Source organism: Polyodon spathula, unplaced genomic scaffold (genome assembly GCF_017654505.1).
Source record: "Polyodon spathula isolate WHYD16114869_AA unplaced genomic scaffold, ASM1765450v1 scaffolds_764, whole genome shotgun sequence".
In the NCBI taxonomy this organism is placed as follows: Eukaryota; Metazoa; Chordata; class Actinopteri; order Acipenseriformes; family Polyodontidae; genus Polyodon; species Polyodon spathula.
The window spans coordinates 678,656-695,761 of NW_024472252.1; the positions used below are offsets into that span (position 1 = coordinate 678,656).

The 17,106-nt window shown below is 44.3% G+C and overlaps 3 protein-coding genes across 3 annotated transcripts; 1 reads left to right on the forward strand and 2 right to left on the reverse strand.

Annotated features, from left to right (window-relative positions):
• Window positions 1-57: 57 nt before the first annotated feature.
• Window positions 58-6,152, forward strand: tmem199 (transmembrane protein 199). Its single transcript, XM_041241083.1, has 7 exons — window positions 58-323; window positions 557-773; window positions 1,538-1,611; window positions 1,944-2,033; window positions 2,430-2,472; window positions 2,895-3,007; window positions 4,278-6,152. Exons 2-7 carry the CDS (start codon window positions 587-589, stop codon window positions 4,371-4,373), a joined length of 603 nt encoding a protein of 200 aa, XP_041097017.1. The 5' UTR covers window positions 58-323; window positions 557-586; the 3' UTR covers window positions 4,374-6,152.
• Window positions 6,153-6,674: 522 nt separating this feature from the next.
• Window positions 6,675-9,373, reverse strand: sebox (SEBOX homeobox). The gene is made up of 3 exons (XM_041241261.1): window positions 8,960-9,373; window positions 8,433-8,641; window positions 6,675-8,323 (listed from the first exon to the last, which is right to left on the reverse strand). The coding sequence occupies exons 1-3, from the start codon at window positions 9,063-9,065 to the stop codon at window positions 7,673-7,675; spliced, it is 966 nt and encodes a 321-aa protein (XP_041097195.1). The 5' UTR covers window positions 9,066-9,373; the 3' UTR covers window positions 6,675-7,672.
• A 1,388-nt stretch (window positions 9,374-10,761) lies between these two features.
• On the reverse strand, window positions 10,762-16,354 carry nle1 (notchless homolog 1 (Drosophila)). Its single transcript, XM_041241260.1, has 13 exons — window positions 16,252-16,354; window positions 15,718-15,858; window positions 14,925-15,142; window positions 14,590-14,669; window positions 14,385-14,461; window positions 14,190-14,287; window positions 13,830-14,022; window positions 13,120-13,255; window positions 12,975-13,021; window positions 12,651-12,853; window positions 12,209-12,368; window positions 11,668-11,738; window positions 10,762-11,579 (listed from the first exon to the last, which is right to left on the reverse strand). The coding sequence occupies exons 2-13, from the start codon at window positions 15,850-15,852 to the stop codon at window positions 11,567-11,569; spliced, it is 1,431 nt and encodes a 476-aa protein (XP_041097194.1). The 5' UTR covers window positions 15,853-15,858; window positions 16,252-16,354; the 3' UTR covers window positions 10,762-11,566.
• Window positions 16,355-17,106: the final 752 nt, after the last annotated feature.

Here is a 17,106-nt window from a genome sequence, read left to right on the forward strand (position 1 = left end):
TTTGATTTTGAAAAGAAAACAAATGACGACAAACAAACAAACAAACAAACAAACAAACCAACCAACCCGTGGGAAAAAAACCCTATTATTTAATAAATTGTCGTTTGTATTTGTTTTAGTTAAGGCGTTACGTCATGACGTTGTGTTTTGGGTTTTTTTGTAGGAGGGAAATGGCCGCCTCGGTGGAACTGTCCTCTGCTGTGTTTTGAATCGGTTTTGGCAAAATATATTTTTTTTTTCTATGATTTTTTTATTTTTTTTTTAGGTTAGAAATACATACCGGTTTTGTAGTAAAGCTGAATACCGTAACGTAACAAATTAAGGTAAGATAAACCGCACCCCCGTTATATATATATGTACAGTACACTATTGTCCCAGATTAGAAACTGCAACGAAATATTTTTACATGCTGTGATATGCTGTAAAAAATAAACTTGTAGAGTAAACCGTACACTAATTGTCGCAACGTTTCCCGTTGCTCATCACTGTGTCACTCCCCCAAACCAGACACTGTGTGCTTTCATCGATTGCCTGCTAATGCGTGTATTTCACACAGGCGAAGCAAGGGCAGAGGAGCGACGGCAGAATGGCTTCTTCCTTCGTGATAGGAGAAAAATTTCGTGAGAAAATGAAAGATTTCACGAAGAAAGAAGAGTGGTCTTCGTTTCCGGAAGACCTGCGAGCAGAGCTGGAACTCTGCCTGACCCAGAGGGAGCGAGCGACACTCCCTTTCAGACTAGCAAGAAAACTGCAAACATGTCTTCAGGAGAGAGGTAGTGAGGCTTTGTGAGCGGCGCAATACCGAGTTTTTATTATATGATGACATTGACTTGAATTCAGTTTGACAACAGTGTCTTCCTTGTCGGTCAGCTGCCCTGGAACACTGTGTTGGTGCTACAGCGCAAACAAACTAGCGAACACCACCACCTGCTGCAAGAATAACGAACGCTAAGGCAAAAGCAAAAACATTGCGGTTAAACTTGGTTAGGACATTCTTTTGCACAATTTATTGAGCAAACAACAAGATCTGTGGGTATAAGGAGGGAGGTGGGGGCCAGTCTCTTAAGTATGATCTATAGCCCCTACTATGCACTGGTCTTGCCTGGCTTCAGCACCACGTTACTGGACCCTCAGCTAATGCACTATCCCTGCACTATTGCAATATGTCACTGTAGATGTAACTTGTTGTAATCCTAACTTGTTGCACCCTAGTTCATATTGCACTGTAATAGTATTATTAGCACTTGCTGTAAACTGCACCCTGTTTAAATATTAAGCTTGCATTGAAACCCTGCCTACTGCCCTCTGACACCTGTCAGTCACATTGCCAACTAAATAAATACATACGACTATTACTAATAATAATGATGATGATAATGATGAATGTCAGACTTGGATAAAGCTTCCCTAATTGTTGTAAAACTTGCTTACAGCATTATATGGAGGCACCTGTCTGTCACACGTGTGCGTATACGCTTGGTGGATGTGGCTCGTGCTGGTGTGTGTTACTGGCATGCTTGTATATTTTCTCCTTCAGGCTTTCCCATCTATCTCCATGAATTACTTGAAGACAGTGATGTTTATCTTCCAGAAGTGCAGAAACCTCCGAGGGTAAATACCATGCCCTACAATAATAAGCTGTACAGTAAGCTCTGTTGTTGTTCATGTGTATTGGAACCATAATTCAACACGTAACTCTGTATGCAAGTGCCTTGCAGGTCATGGGGCTTATTTACAGTGGGTTTCCTTATAGAAGTTAATATCTGCTGAGCTGGAGTTAATACAATACAGTACAAGCTCAGTGGAAAGAAGCCAGCTGTAGATATTAGCATGTGCTTTTGTTTCTGTCATTAAAATAGACCTGTAAATCATCGCTGAAGTGCATTGGCTGGAGTTGTGCAAGGCTGACCTTGTCACTGTAAATCTGATGCTGTGTCTTTCAGAATCCAGAACTAGTAGCGCGGCTGGAGAGGATCAAAGCCAGACTGGCCAATGAAGAATACATGCAGATCACCAGAAACGTCAACTGCCAGGTACCACAGCCTCCCATTCGCACCTCTGTCACTCTTCAGTTCACACGGTCATCTAGACTGTGGTACGCTGCACACTGTGGGGAATGGGACGTTAAACTGTTGGATCTTGTCATGTTTCTATTTGTTACTGCTTCTTTGGGGTGGAAAAACAGTTGTCTGAATAAATTGATAGGCTCGTATTTGTATTATAAATATGCATTGGTTTGTGCCACTGCAGCTGTAAACGGTACATACTGTAGATGTTGCATTTGAATAAGCCCTTTTTAATACATTTCTGTAGATTAATATCCTGCATTGGGGGGGGGGGGGGGAGTGGTGATGGTTTTCAATTTTAAACTTGCTATTTCACTCTCCTCTTTTTATATCATTCACATTTTGCCATATCATCTTGTCTAGCAATTAAACCGGCATGGGACCTTAGCTGACATAGGAAAGCAAAGTAAGTAGGGTTTATTTTATATTTTAAATTGCGTTCAAGAATCTCCACCTCCGCACTGCTTCCAAGCTGGATGCACTCTCAAGACTTTGTAAACTGTACCACACTTAGAAGTGTGTGAGTGTTTCTGTATCGCACTGGATCCCAGTCATAATGTTGGAGACTCAGATTGCTGCTTGTTATTTTTTTAGTATATTTTATTTTATGTGATACAGCAGTATATTGATAATCGTATTTGCTAATGTTCTGTTTTGGATGTCTGCTCTCTAGTCTAAATGAGCATTGTAGATGGTGAGTGTGTGTGTGTGTGTGTGAGAGAGAGCCTGATCGAGAATCAGAACTTCAGTGTGTACCTGTATCTGTTTCAAAGGCAGGTTTGCTGTGAATCATGAGCAGGGAGTTACTTGCTGTCTGTTGTTTTACAGTGAGGTCGGTAAAGGCTGTGGTTGTCACTATCTTTAACTTCCTGGTGACAGTGGTGGCAGCGTTTGCCTGTACCTACCTGGGCAGTCAGTACATCTTCACAGAAACAGCAGCGGTAAGACTAACACATTTTGCCTTTTTTATAGAAATCGCTACAGGGCTGTTCTGTGAAAACTTTACACATGTTGCATTGGATTTGGCTATCAGTATCAGACTACTGTCAGACCTAACGACTGTTTGATGGGACTCGGAACAGCATTTTACTGGATCAAAGAATGCATGTCAGTGATGTTTCTGAGTATTTACTACATGATTAAAATAACATTAAAATAACTGATAAAATACAAAAACATGCATTGGGGAAAAAAAAAACATTTCGCAGATGTTGATTGGTTCTCGGTCATTTGAATGGAGGCGGTTAATCAAATGAAATAATAAAAAATAAAAAAGATTTTGATGTTAGGAATAATAGTGCAGGTTTAGCTCTAGGGAGGGGTCAGCTGAGGTACCTGGACAAGAACAGGGAGTTCTGCGCTGATTAAATCCATTTGAGAGACCCACGGCAGCCTCTGCTGATTAAAAGGGGCTCCAGGGTAATTCACCAGCCTTTCATCTCTGCAGGACCGAGGTTAAAACCAGCTCGGGTCACGAGTGCAAGAAGTGTGTCTGTGTCGATTTGATCCCTGTGGAGAGCAGCGCACATCACAAGAGCGTTTTCATTGTTCAGTCGGATTGCACAGGGATGTTGTTATTGCTTCCCAGGCAAAACACTTGCAGGTAGAAGCAAAAATAGAAACATTGCAAGCGGTCACAACCACGAGAGCAGCATTAAAATATGAGACTCGAACGGAGCCCTCTCTGAACCATGCTGCTCCAGAACACTTGCTATTCTAAAGTCTTTCAAATGTAGTTTACAGTTTAAGCTCTGTAGTACCAGAGGGCTCAGAAACCAGTGTGTGGGGCAGACCGCAGTATAACAAAATACAATTAAGACAACAAAATATAACATTGCCTGATAGCAACATTTGAGTATTCGGTCACTGTTCCTTGGCCACAAGAAGAGTTATTAGCATCATGTGGGGAAAAAACTTTTTTTCAGAATTGCAGTGGAATGTTTGCAGGATCGGGGTCATTTCCTGTTTTTCAATTCCAGTTTCCTTTTAAAATGAATTCCAGTTCCTTTTGAAGGAATTCAAATTGATATTTTAGAGACGATTGGTGTGATTGTTCAGCTTCTTTCGTTTTGAAGCCCGTTTATTTGAGCAACACAGCGACTTCAGTTTCAGCAGTTTTGTTGTTTGCAGTTCAGTGATGTGTTGGAATTGATTTTAAGGAGGAGTTGGAACCAAGTCTGAGTGTGTGCGTTGTTTCCGCTCCTGTTGCAGAGGGTACTCTGTGCTGTCATCGTGGCGTCGGTGGTGGGACTGGCTGAACTCTACGTGCTTGTCCGGACAATGGAGGGAGAGCTGGGGGAGCTGTAGCCTCTGCAGCCCAGATGACGTCACTCCTGCGCTCATGCATTACTGTCTCAAGCGTAGAGGAACCACAGTTGTAAACTCAACTTTCTTGTGCTTTAGCATCAGAGCTATTTTCGCTGACCGATAATCAAAGTTAGGAAATTAAGATGTTTGTTTCTATATCGGAAGTTTGCATTCTCCTCTCTGGTGGTCTGTAGATGGCTGAGATCCTCTCTGTGCTGGAAAGTGCAGGGATGGAAATAAGACTCCTGTTGCATAGCCGTTTCACCCATTCCAGGTTTTGATTGATTCCAGTGTATAGGTAAAAAGCTCGGGTGTGTCTTATTAAACTCATAGTAAAACCAGGATCTCTCAGAGGAAATATTTCACTCAGTTTCACCAAAGTTCTACTTTATTTGCAAGACAGAGAACACTGAATAGGACTTCATATTCTAAACGAGTTAAAACCAATTTAAAAAATACTTCCTAAATGTTTTTTCAGTCATTTTGTTTTTAGTTGTGATCAGTGTATTGCTATTTAATAAAATGCATTTCATACATTGTTTTGTGTTTTTTTTTATTTAAAATAAGGATTTAAAGATACTGTTCTTTAAAAGCAAACAGGTTAGTAACATGCATACCCCACTGCATTATCAAAACAAGCCCAGGTTCCGATCCTCTCTGGTAAAGAATGTCAAGTTTCTTCACAATCGTGAGGAAGCATCGCAGAGGATGAAAAGCAGCCAGGACCCTCGCACAATGTTGCTGTCATGCCAGCAAAATCAATGTGAGGAATGCCTGCGTTTCTGTTGCTCTGCGGTTCAGTGTATCGCAGTGCTGTTCACCCATTCACTACACAATAGGGCAGCTGTGTTTTCTCTCAGTTAAGATTAGTTTACTTATGATTGTGTCTTGTTTCAGTCTAGCGCTAGGATTAGTTTGGAAGGCAGATGTGACTAATTGGCTTAAATGACTGGTGTTCAGAAGTGTTTTAAGGGGTTGTCTGCTTTGCAACCAATTTGTTGATGCCGCTAAGAACAGCGTATCATTTTAAAAATCAAATGGAGAGCTTCACTGTTACAATGCTTCTGAATAGCTGCCTTAGGATGCATATAATACAGCAGAAGGAATTGAGCTGGAGAGAATGTTTACACCGCGCTGCACTGTGGGCTGCTGATAGGGACTTTGTGTGTAATGTTTCATGTAAAGTGCTGATGGGTGTGGTTAATTAAAATGTATTTCATTTCATGGAATCGTTAAGAAACGTTTTTTTTTTTTTTTTACGATCAGTTTGGTTTAGTGGCATGCAGAGAAATTTAAACTGCAGAAATGTTTCATCAAAAGGATCCGTTAAGTTTTTATTCATGTGGAAGTCGGTATGAAATGCATGTTTTCTTTTTTTTTTTTTTATTATTTGAAATGGTTTAAATGAGAATTGTGATTGGTGTTTAGTCAGCAATGACACTATAATAAAGATGCTCGGCTGTCATGCTCCTGGAAAGAGATCTCCGAAATGCAGTTTAAATACGTGTGTGTTTTTAAATTGCTATTTTTAAAAGGGGACTGAAACTAGAACAAGGGTTTGTTTAACATTTCTGTAGCAGAAACCCAGTGAACACTTCAGAACGCAGGTACATTAACAAAGTGTAGTGAACATGCACACACACATTTTACAGTTAAAGTTGTTTTCCAGAGCATGTGATTTTTGTTGCAAATGCATGTAATAAATGAAGTGATGTAATAGTGTTTCTGATGTATTTTAAAAGGAATGCTTAATATGTATTCTTCATTCAGCGATTTTGTATGTAAGTCTTGCAACTATCTTGCATAAATACAGATTTATTTATGTATTTATTTATTGATTTAAACGCTAGATAGCAAGGCCAGTCTCTGCTTTGCCAAACAGACAGGCACATTGATACTGCAATAGCTGCTAATCTGGTGCAGAATCACTTGCACTGTATGTATAATATATCATTTTTAAAAATAATAAATAACTACACATTTTGATCATAACCCTTCATATCAGTTTAAGATTAAACTATGTAGCTACATCTGGAGTAAAAAAAAAAGAAGTATTTCTCGAAGAATTTGGATTTGACACCAGGATTAAGGTATTTTGAAAGATTATTTGGCATTAGAGATGATTATGATATGCTGGGATCGCTGTCCGGCAGAGTTACTGCGATATCTTTAATAATAATAATAATAATAATAATAATAATAACTAGATATGTAATACAGAAAACCCTTAGCGTGCTATTTACTGGGATATCGACTATAAAACCGGACGCTTGGAAAGTTAATTGAATAGGGCTGATAATAATAATAATAATAATAACAGATATGTAATACAGAAAACCCTTAAATCCAGCGCGCATTAAACAAGAGCTGATAAGCTGATAAAACCGGAGCTTCAATTTCAATTTCTTGTTTTTTTTTTTTTTGCTTTGCTTTCTGTACATAAAGCGTTCCTTTGTTATTCAAAATAATTATGATTTAGCAGAGCCTCTTCACTCAAGGAAACATTTTAATCAGGGCGACATTTTGAAGATTGTGTTACCTGCACTCTGAACGCTAATAAAAAACTAAAACCCTTCCATGACCCAGGCATTTTCTAATTTAAAAACCCAGCAATGGTGTTTAACTGTGTTTTACTCATTGGCAGAAGATATTTACTGTGTCTTAAATACATTCTAAAAACAACTTTATTGAAATAATTTTAAAAAAAAGCATCTACAATACTGCAGTAGAACATTTATACAGTTATTATTACGCAAAAAAAGTGATATGTGCATCACAGAATCAGTTAAATTTGCCCCATCTGCAGTTACAATAGTTGACCACTGAATGGCACTGTGCTCTATACAAAAAACACTACTGTACTTAAATAAAATGTTAACACCACCACAAGGGACAGTGAGCCACAATCAGTTTGCACATCATTGTCTGAGCAGATAATTAATACACAGAGGGTCAATATAAATACTTCATTGTGTAAAATGTAATGATTAAAAATAAATAAATTATTTATTTTTGTCTGTCTCTTATCCTGAAAGATAACCATCTCAAGAATGTTTTTCTTCCTACTGCATAAGACATGTCACCTTGTCTCTGCATAAATATCTCAGGCACATTGTCCTGTGATATTTCAATAGAAGCTGGTGGTGTAGAATAAGCAGGGTGATGACCAACTTCTGTCATTGAGAATACAGGCAAAAGGGATTCAGTCACTTTTAAACCCTTTCACCATAAGGAAAGCCCACCATCACCCTCAAACAGTGCTGGGAGAGAGAGCACCCAGCTAAGAAAACGTTCAACCTTTAGAAATCTACGAGGTTGGTGACTACAGCTGCGTTGTAGATGAGGTCCGATATGTAGCTCAGGGAGGTCTGGGGGGCATGGTCGCTGGGGTCCTGCAGCTGCGACACCTCCCAGTACAGCTGCTGGGACGGGACGAGCTGGTCGACTGGGAGGCTGCCGTGGCACGAGTCCATCGCCTGGTACCTGGGGTTGCTGTCTGGCTGGGGTTTGCTGTGCTGGTAGCTGGGGGCAGAGCAGAACTGGCTGAAGTCATCTCTCTGTATCCTGGGCGGCTGCTGCTGATGCTGCTGTCTGGCTGCGGAGAAGCGGTGGTGGTGACGATCATCCCACACCAGTTGCCCGTGGGGGTCTGGAGAGAGGTGCGACTGGTGCTGCAGGGGGCGCTGCGGCAGAGTCTGGTTGTTTAACCCAGTGGCGGCAGGCAGCTGTTCCTTGGTGCGGTCTAGTCTCGCCCAGACTGGGCGTTGCTGGTGGTTCTGTTGGACCGGGCTGTGCTCCGCGCACCCGAACCCAAAATCCCTGGGGGGAGACGGGGTGAAGGAGGGCGTGTAGGGAGAGTAGTTAGGGATGCCGGAGTTGGGAGACTTTCTCATGGGTCGGCTCAGCTTGCCAGTCTTGATACTTCGGGCACGGCGGTTCTGGAACCAGACCTGAGAATTGAGAGAGGGTTTGTAGCACATGCAACTGCAAAACTGGATCTGAAAAATATAAATGTGTGAAACAGACCTCTGCTTCTCAATCCCAATGCGGGGGCAGTACCTGGATCTTGCTCTCCGGGAGCCCGGTGATAGCGGCGAGCCGTTCGCGGAGGTTGATGTCTGGGTAAGGGGTCACTGTGAAGGCTTTCTCCAGTTCAGAGAGCTGAGTCCGGCTGAAGATGGTTCGCTTCCTCTTTCTCTGTCCCTCGGAAACATTGACAAGGGTTCCGTCCAGCTCTGGAGAGCAAATCACAGGCTCGGACACGGGTCCTGCACGGGAAGATAAAGAAAAGCGATCAGTATTGTACAGCATTGGAACTACACTAGATGGCTTTTAGTGGAACGATGCTCTGTGAATATTAAATGTATTGAATAAAAATATATATATATATATATATATATATATATATATATATATATATATATATATATATATATATATATATATATATATATATATATATACATATGTTTATATATATATGTTTTGTATGAAATCATTCATAAAGTGAATTTCAAAATGTAACATGCATTAATTTATTACTGGTTGCCAATTATTATTATTATTATTATTATTATTAGTCTTACCTTTATATTGTTCTTTTTTGTCTTTGTAAATCAAATTGAAATCGTCGTTCGTGTCGTCTGTAAGTTTCGAGTTGCTGAAGAACACGGAATCCATGAACAGCGACATTTGTTCCAAAGTTCAGATCAAACAAATAATAATAATAAAAAAATATACAAACAAACAAACAAAGCAGAAGCGAGGGGGCTCCTGTGTGCGGACAGAGGGAGCGGTGGCTCTGAGTGCAGCGCGCTGTCGCGTCTCCGGAGTCTCCCGTGGTCCTGTCCCGTGGTGTGTGTCTCGGTGTCCCCACTCGTTTTTATACAGCCCGCAGGTGTCACCGTGACTGCGGCACCTCTCCTTTCAAGGGTCCGCTCCTGTTCAAGTGACGCAACAGCCGACCTGAGAACTGGCACCTTTGATGCAGACGGCAGCTATTGTTTTCCATTCTACAAGACAGTCTGCCAGATTTAAGCGTTTCTCTCTGATCTCCCACGTCAGGACATCCCGAAATCGCGAAAGGCACGACAGACGAGCAAGCTGCAATCTCCTAAAAAAAAACACAGCAGCAGCAAGCTCCAGACAGGAAGACGGAGATTCCGGTACTGCTAACGCGGGCATCTATCTCGTCTGGGGCATCCCTGCTCTGCATTTACAAATTACAATATTTAAATTTACATTCGAAGTACATACAGTAAAATAAATATTATTATTATTAACAAGCATGTTATGAAAATAATTATTTCTTAACGCTTATCACTTTAATTATTAGTAATTATAGGGCTATAATAATTATAGAACTGCAGTTTACAGTTCTCTTTCATTTGCATTCCTCGTCTGTCTGCAAAGGTACAACAGCAGATGCAATGCACCCACTTTGATGTTAACGGACGTTATTAGTCTATTAATCGATTCTGTTAAGAATTAAAAAGGCCAGCCGTCTGAAGTAAGCGACCCACAGAGAGATTACCTTGTAGGCAGATCAAAGCATGATAGCTCAATACTGCGAAATTACACTCGACACAAGTTTAATAAAAGAATACAAACATGAATTCAGAATAGCAGCCCTGTAAATTAGAAATACAAAGTCTATACATGAAATACATTAATCCTAACCTAAATAAGTCTGGGCGCATGTTTACAAAATAACTTATGTAATATGTCACATATGCAAGCTTGCTTTCATATTTATTTTGTTCGTCAATTTTATTTTTTTGTGAATGTATTTCATACACTAGCCCGGATCGCGGAGCAGGATCTGCTATTTGAAACGCCGGCTTCAGTTTGTGAAGTAGCAGCGGTGTATGGAGGTGCTTCTCCGGGTTTGTATATCAGAGACAGGCGGTGTCGTGCGTGTGAAACAGACCTCGGAAGCTGGGAAGGTGTGAGATCAGCAAATAAACAAAGCGTCCTCGGAAAAGCAGACTGCGCTTTCGCGCCGGGAACGCCACTGGTGACGCGTCTGATTACCTGTGTAACAGGTATACATTGAAACACGAAATCAAACACGTTGCCTGCTGGATTTTCTGCTGCATACTGACTAAACTATCATAACTCAGTTTTAAGTTTTGTTTCGATAGTGCTGGGCGCTGCCCCTTGTGATTACAGGACAGGTGTGAGTGAGCACGGGTATACGTTCCCCTCAGCTCTTAATTGAATACACAAAGCGGCGCTTTGATGATTCCCCGCAGCCAGGTGCCCACCTGCCCGATAAACTTCGGGACAAAGCCGACTCGTCATCAGAAAGTTAACATTCAATAGCGTGTTTTATCAAGGTGTGAAACGGCGATGCAAAATACCCTCTGCCACTCGACTGCGAGAGAAACAGTCACAGCTGGCTGTTCATGAAAGGTGTTTATTGACGTTGAAATTGAAGTCTTTTTGTTCTTTAAAAATAACTAGAATCGCATCGCACAATGTGCAGTCACATCATACAATCAACCAAACATACAAATAAGCATATAAATAATGCCTACAGTAGTAAAAAAAAAACAATGATACGTATTTAAGCTTTCAAATCTTATCACTTTCAGTATTATAGATCTGCATTGCTTTTGTTTCGTGACGTAACTGATAGTTTCGTTTTGACGTCATTCATCTATTTAGTTCCAGAGCTTTCAACCAGACATACACTCAACAATCGAACCCATGGCAAAATAGAGACATTTCAGTGCTGGTAATAACACACGTTCAGAGTTAAATGCAATAGTCCCAGCACACACACAGGAGCAGAGCGAGCTCCTGATCATACCAGTGGGAGGGCTCACTCAAAGGCAGCAGCACAGCAGTCTACTTGACTTGACAGCTGTGCTACTGCAGCAAAGGCTGACAGCAGTCTGTACTGCAGCTGGATTGCTGTCATGCACAGAGGCGGTTTAAAGAGAGGATTCACATTGTAAGGTTTTTTTTTTAGGGGGTTTATTGTTGGAAAGATAGACTGTAAAGAGGCAGGAGGGGAGACCCGTGGAGAGGCTTCTACCCAGCAGTCAAGGGGACTGAGTTCATATTGACGAAGGCTGGCAGTCCTGATAAAAGTTCTGTTTTATCATTTAAAATGTGTTTGAAGTCTTCCGTACTCCACCGTATTCCGCCTTCAGAATTCAAAGCGTTTATCCCAAGAGCTGCCAGGGCTACCGTCTCCATCTAGAAGAAGAACAAATAAATCAATCAAGCAGCAATGCCAGCGGTGCCACTCTTACAGCACAGCGACCCGGCCCGCTTCGTCACTTACATTCTTAAGCACTTGTCTTTGCCACCACTCGCTACCCTCTGTCCATCCGGGCTCCAGTCCACTGCAAACACCTGCGGGACCAAACAAGGGCGTGTCTTCAATTTAAAAGCAACAGCACATTTCAAATGCGGGCACCTGCCACGCTCCCCCAAGCAAGCACGGCAGCTGCCGTGAATTTCAGTGAGACCTCCTGGCTTGGCTAGAATCTGACAAAACAACTGCCTGTCCTTTAGAAGACCAGGGTCTACCACAATTACAATTACAGCAGCGCTGTTTGCTGAAATTACAATGCTAGCCAATTACAATTAGCTAAAATTACACTGCAGTAATTACATCTGCACACATAAACACGTTTCTCTATTTACTCGAAATAAGCATGCGATAAATCACAGGTACAAATACACGAACATACTGTGGAAATGATTCCACTCTCCCGCCCCAAACAAAGCAGGGTTCCCAAAAGTGGCTGAAAAGAATAACGATGGAATGGGAAATCCACACGTAACACACAGCTCTCGAGACAGCAGAGCGCGTTCCTCACCTCGTCGGCGTGTCCCGGCAGGTCTATAGACAGTTTCTGAGTCTTGACGTCCCACACTTTCAGAGTGCTGTCGCTGCTGCCGCTGACCAGCAGCCGGCTGTCGGCTGACCAGGAGATCTGGTACACAGCTGAGACGTGGCCGCGCAGGGAGGTCAGATACCTGAGGGAGAACGGCAGAGAGAGCAGCGAGGTCCTCAGGTCAGTCTGGCTAGCCACAGTGTAGAGCCGCAAGTTCGGGTGTGTCTTACTAATAAACATAGTGAATCCATCAAAGTGCTGTGCAGTATGTTCTGCAAACTGGTCAACTTCTCGTGCTTTATCGGTCAGGCACTTTGAAAAGGGCTCTGGACTGTAAAAGAACACTAGCGAGATGCGGCAGGCACTGAACGTCTCTCGAGCTTTGCCATGTGCATCGTCACTCCCTCTCTGTCCCCAGTCTTACTTGCCGGTCTTGCCTTCCCAGATCTTGATGGACTTGTCGAAGGAGGCGCTGGCGATGAGGCGAGTGTCCGGCGAGAAGAGGACCTCGTTGATCAGCGCTTGGTGGCCGGTCATGCGGCACAGCGGCTTCTTCTCCTCCGCGGGAGTCCAGAGGAACAGCGTGAAGTCATCGGAGCCTGAGACCAGCCGCTCCGGACCCTGACCCTGCAGCAGGAGAGGAGGGCACACAGACCTCTCTAACGGGCTGCCAAGAAGGACCAGTTTTTGGGTTTTTTTCCCCCCCCAGCGTGGCACAAGAATAAAGGCTCTGGCTGCCCTGACTTACCCGGAGGTTGTTGTATCTTTGCAAGGCTTTCTCTTTCAGTTCGTCCACTAAAGAGAAAAAAAACCTTTTTTAATTCATTGTGACTCTAATACAGAAAGATGAATCCTTTAATGATGTATACTGTACCCCCCCACCCCCCACTCACATGAGCCCCTCATGTCCTGCAGGTTGACGGTGGCCTCTGCTGGCTCGAAGGCCCCGGTCCGCAGCACGTAGTCGGTACTGAGCGCCATGGTGTTCACCCAGTGAGCGTGCCCCTGCAGCGTACGACACATGACTCCCTGAAACAGACAGGGCAGGAGGGGGGGTCAGACAGGGCGCAGACAGGGCAGGAGGGGGGGGTCAGACAGGTCCAGACAGGGCGGGGGGGGATTTAGACAGGGCGCAGACAGGGCAGTGGGGGGTCAGACAGAGAGCAGACAGGACAGGAGGTGGGGGGTCAGACAGGTCAGGGGGGGTGGGACGTCAGACAGGGTGCAGCCAGGTCAGGGCTGTGCAATCACTCCACTCCAGGATTAACAGGTAGAATGACAGAATGAACCAGGGTTTGCAGGTTTAATTAGACAATTTAGAACAGGGTCGGAACAAAGACCAGGAGTGGATGGTGCGATTTTATCCACCACTGAGCTGCAGGGAAGGTGCTATTTGGGTCGTGTTATTAAACCTTTGAACCACAAAAACTAAATGACTAAAACAAGCATCGAGGACGAGAAAGTCTTCCTTCAAGAACAGCTCCCAATGTCTTGCTAAGACATCTCTTTCAATTTGAAGATGCCTGCAGTGATCTGAAGTGGTTTTGGGTTCTCTTTCTCCAACATTGAGCTGTTTTACTGAATTCCCTAACTATCCACTCACATCCTGGGCCCTCCACACTTTGATGGTCCTGTCCTGGGAGGAGCTGTACAGCAGCCCGTCCCCTCCCCACTTCACGCAGGTCACAGACTGCACGTGTCCCGTCAGGATCTTGTCACACTTCCCCAGCGCCGTGTCCCAAATCCGAATGGCGCAGTCCTTGGATGCGCTAGCCAGGTAGCGGCACTCCGGGTTTCTACAAACAAAACCAGAAACGAATGAATCACAGCCGTCGAAGATGCTAATAACTGTAACGCAAGGAAAGCAATGGATTGTAAAGCAGTGGTTAGCGCTCCTGAGATCATAGCAAAACCTGGAATGGATCAAACCGCTATGCAACAGGAGTCTCGGTTCTCTACTCACAGGTGAAGTGGCTCCCAGCACAGGTAAGTGATCCATTTTGTGTGGCCAGCCAGCACTTTGCCAATCTGCTGCCCTGTGTTTGGGTCCCAAATAAAAATCTGAAAATTAAAATAAAGAATTGTATGGCTACCTAGAATCATCGGAACTGATTAGTATTATAAACAAAAAAATCACTGCTGTGGTTCTGCTGCTCACCTGGCTGTTTTTGCATCCAGAGGCCAGTTTCTTCCCATCAGGGGACCAGGCGATCGAAAGGACCCAGTGCTTGTGCCCTGGGGACAGAAAGAGACAGGACGAGCCAATCAGGGAGCAGGTCGTCAATGACATCACAATACGGGACCCACCCCCTTCAGCCACGCTGACACTTGCAATTCTGCACGCTAATCTGGGCCGCACTGACCTGTGGCTGTGAAATGGGGGGTCTCTGTGTTCAAATCCCAAAAGCGGACTGTGGTGTCTCCAGAGCCGCTGGCCAGGTACCTGGAAGGTTAAAGAACGTCTCGTTATCATACAACAGCAGCCAGAACAGAACAAGGCACTTCAAATAAAATATGAATGAAACGAGATACACATGGAAACTAAATTGACGTTGTTGTCCTGTTTTCAACAGAACCAAGTGCAGCAATGACATCTGCTAAGTAAACGAAAGCAGGATTAAAAAAACACACCGCTTGGAATTCACTCTGTCCAGTCGCTGGTTATCAGCTGTCTCTGATTTGACTGACTGATACTCACTTTCCAGTGGGGCTGAATGCCACAGAGATGACGGCCTCGCTGTGCCCCTCCAGCGAGCTGGTGCAGCGGGTCACGGCTCGGACCCTGAACACGGCCTGCGGTTGATACACGATGTCCAGAACCCGCTCCGTCTCCAGCGTCTGACCTTCCAGAGCGCTGGCCAGCGAGCTCACGATCTCCGCCTCGTTCACGAAGAACGCCAGAGGCAGCGGCTCCTCCTGGGGGGGGGCAGGACAGGGAGAGGGGGCTCAGCATCGCTGCCTCTTCACCCGCAAGGCAGGGGTGCATTTCCTACCCAGCGGGACCCCCGGCAGACACTCACAAAACTCACTGCACCGCACACAGCTTCAGCCCACAACGTTGCTTTAATAGAGTTTGTTGTGAAACAAAGGGGCCATTAGCAGTTTGGTTAAACCCTTGTGTGTGTCATTTAAAAACGCAGGGAGGGGAATAAGACTCCCATTGCTTAGCAGTTTGATCCATTCCCGCTTTTACTACTTCAATAAGACACACCTGAGCTGGTTACCTGCACACTGTGGCTAATCAAGCTCGTAGTAAAACCTGGAATGGGTGACACTGCTATGCAATTGGAGACCGATTTCTGTAACAAGGATAAAGAGGTTTTGAAGCTCACAAAAGTCCTGGGTTCATGAAAAGACCAGAATTCCTGGAACTGCATTATTAGATGTTGTTGGGGCGGGTTCTCGATTGCTCTGAACTCCTGGATTCTAATCTTTCACATGCAATAGCGCTGAAACACTGCTGAAGAATACAAACGCGCTCCAGGCGCTACCTTCTGCAGCAGGGCATTGCAGACGAGCTGCAGCTTATCTGGCGTGATGTCGACCGGCACGTCGAAGGGCGAGCCCAGCACCTCTCCGCCCTCATCCTTGAACTGGATCAGCAGCCGCTCCACGTCTTCAGACATCGCAGTCTGCAACGCACACGAGCAGCCTCTTACAACAGAGCATTTAAATCAGGCACAAAGTACATGCATGCTGGGCATTAGCTAGTAATTAACACGTAATCCCCCAGGAGGAGCCGCTGCCTCTGGCGTTCTTTCCAGCCCTGTAACTGAGCGTTTGGGTATTTATTTATTTTTTACATACACTATCTATGACATGGCTAACACATATAAAACAGTACACCGCAACTGTCATATAATACATAATTAATAAAATATGTCCGTGATAACGAATGTTATTTCAAAACCGCTGTGTCTACTTTTCTAAGAGATGCCGAGGCGATCGCTCTGCGGTGACGCGCTTGAAATAATGCACATTTTAAAGGGATTGTTCAGGTCTGCATTTCTACCAGGCTCTCTTACCTCTGTATCCAAAACTGCTCAACAACAACACGTGGGGCTCCAGGAAGAGCAAGACGCCGTCCCGTGACGACGAACAGCCTCGACCAAAAAGACCCGCCCGTCAACAGAGCTCGTTGCGTAAAGCGCCGCCTGGTGGACTAACTCTGTCAGCGCCACACGCTGAGGGGGTAGTAGCGCCTTCTGAACCACACGGTGCTTGGACTGGATTACAAAGTTATTACTGGGTCTGCAACACTGCGCTCAGCCTCGCCCCCTTTTCATGCCCACAGCACGTCCCTCTGAAAGTGCACGGCAGGTATTGCAATAATAATGAATAGCGAAGTGTATTGCAAAGCACAGAGCACGCAGAGAGTCACGCTTGCATTGATCGTGAAGCCAGACTTAGTCACGGCAAAGCATATGACAGTCAAACTCGCATAATAATCACTTAGCACAGCAGTGGAAACAAGCTGTATAGCCGTTTGATCCGTCCCAAACCTGAACTTGTTACCTACACACTGTGGCTATTCAAGCTCCTGTTAAAACCTGGAATGGGTGAACCTGCGATGCAATAAGAGTTGTATTTCCAGCCCTGTCATATCAATATTGATATGCAGCACCATGGTAAATATTTCTGACCAGCCAGCTGTCAAAACCCAGTTAACTACAGAACTCGCGACAGGAACGATCCTGTCTCTTGAACTAAAGGGAGCTCTCCAGGCATCTGGCAAACCCCGACTCACAGATGCCATGCCCAGACGCATTCAAAAACGTGAGTGAGCGTGTGTGCGTTCTGCTGGACTCGGGTCGCTCTGGTCCCTGGCTATCCATGCATCACCTGTGTGTCTATGAAATCGCATATTCTTTGCAGCACCC

Coding starts and splice junctions, on each gene's coding strand:
- tmem199 (XM_041241083.1), top strand. CDS start 587: ATGGCTTCTTCCTTCGTGATAGGAGAAAAATTTCGTGAGAAAATGAAA. Junction 2,034..2,429: donor CCAGAAACGTCAACTGCCAG/GTACCACAGCCT, acceptor CATCTTGTCTAG/CAATTAAACCGGCATGGGAC. Junction 2,473..2,894: donor AGCTGACATAGGAAAGCAAA/GTAAGTAGGGTT, acceptor GTTGTTTTACAG/TGAGGTCGGTAAAGGCTGTG.
- sebox (XM_041241261.1), bottom strand. CDS start 9,065: ATGTCGCTGTTCATGGATTCCGTGTTCTTCAGCAACTCGAAACTTACA. Junction 8,642..8,959: donor CAAAAAAGAACAATATAAAG/GTAAGACTAATA, acceptor CTTCCCGTGCAG/GACCCGTGTCCGAGCCTGTG. Junction 8,324..8,432: donor TCCCGGAGAGCAAGATCCAG/GTACTGCCCCCG, acceptor CTCAATTCTCAG/GTCTGGTTCCAGAACCGCCG.
- nle1 (XM_041241260.1), bottom strand. CDS start 15,852: ATGTCTGAAGACGTGGAGCGGCTGCTGATCCAGTTCAAGGATGAGGGC. Junction 13,022..13,119: donor GCAGGACATGAGGGGCTCAT/GTGAGTGGGGGG, acceptor TTTTCTCTTTAG/TGGACGAACTGAAAGAGAAA. Junction 11,739..12,208: donor TGCCGGGACACGCCGACGAG/GTGAGGAACGCG, acceptor TTGGTCCCGCAG/GTGTTTGCAGTGGACTGGAG.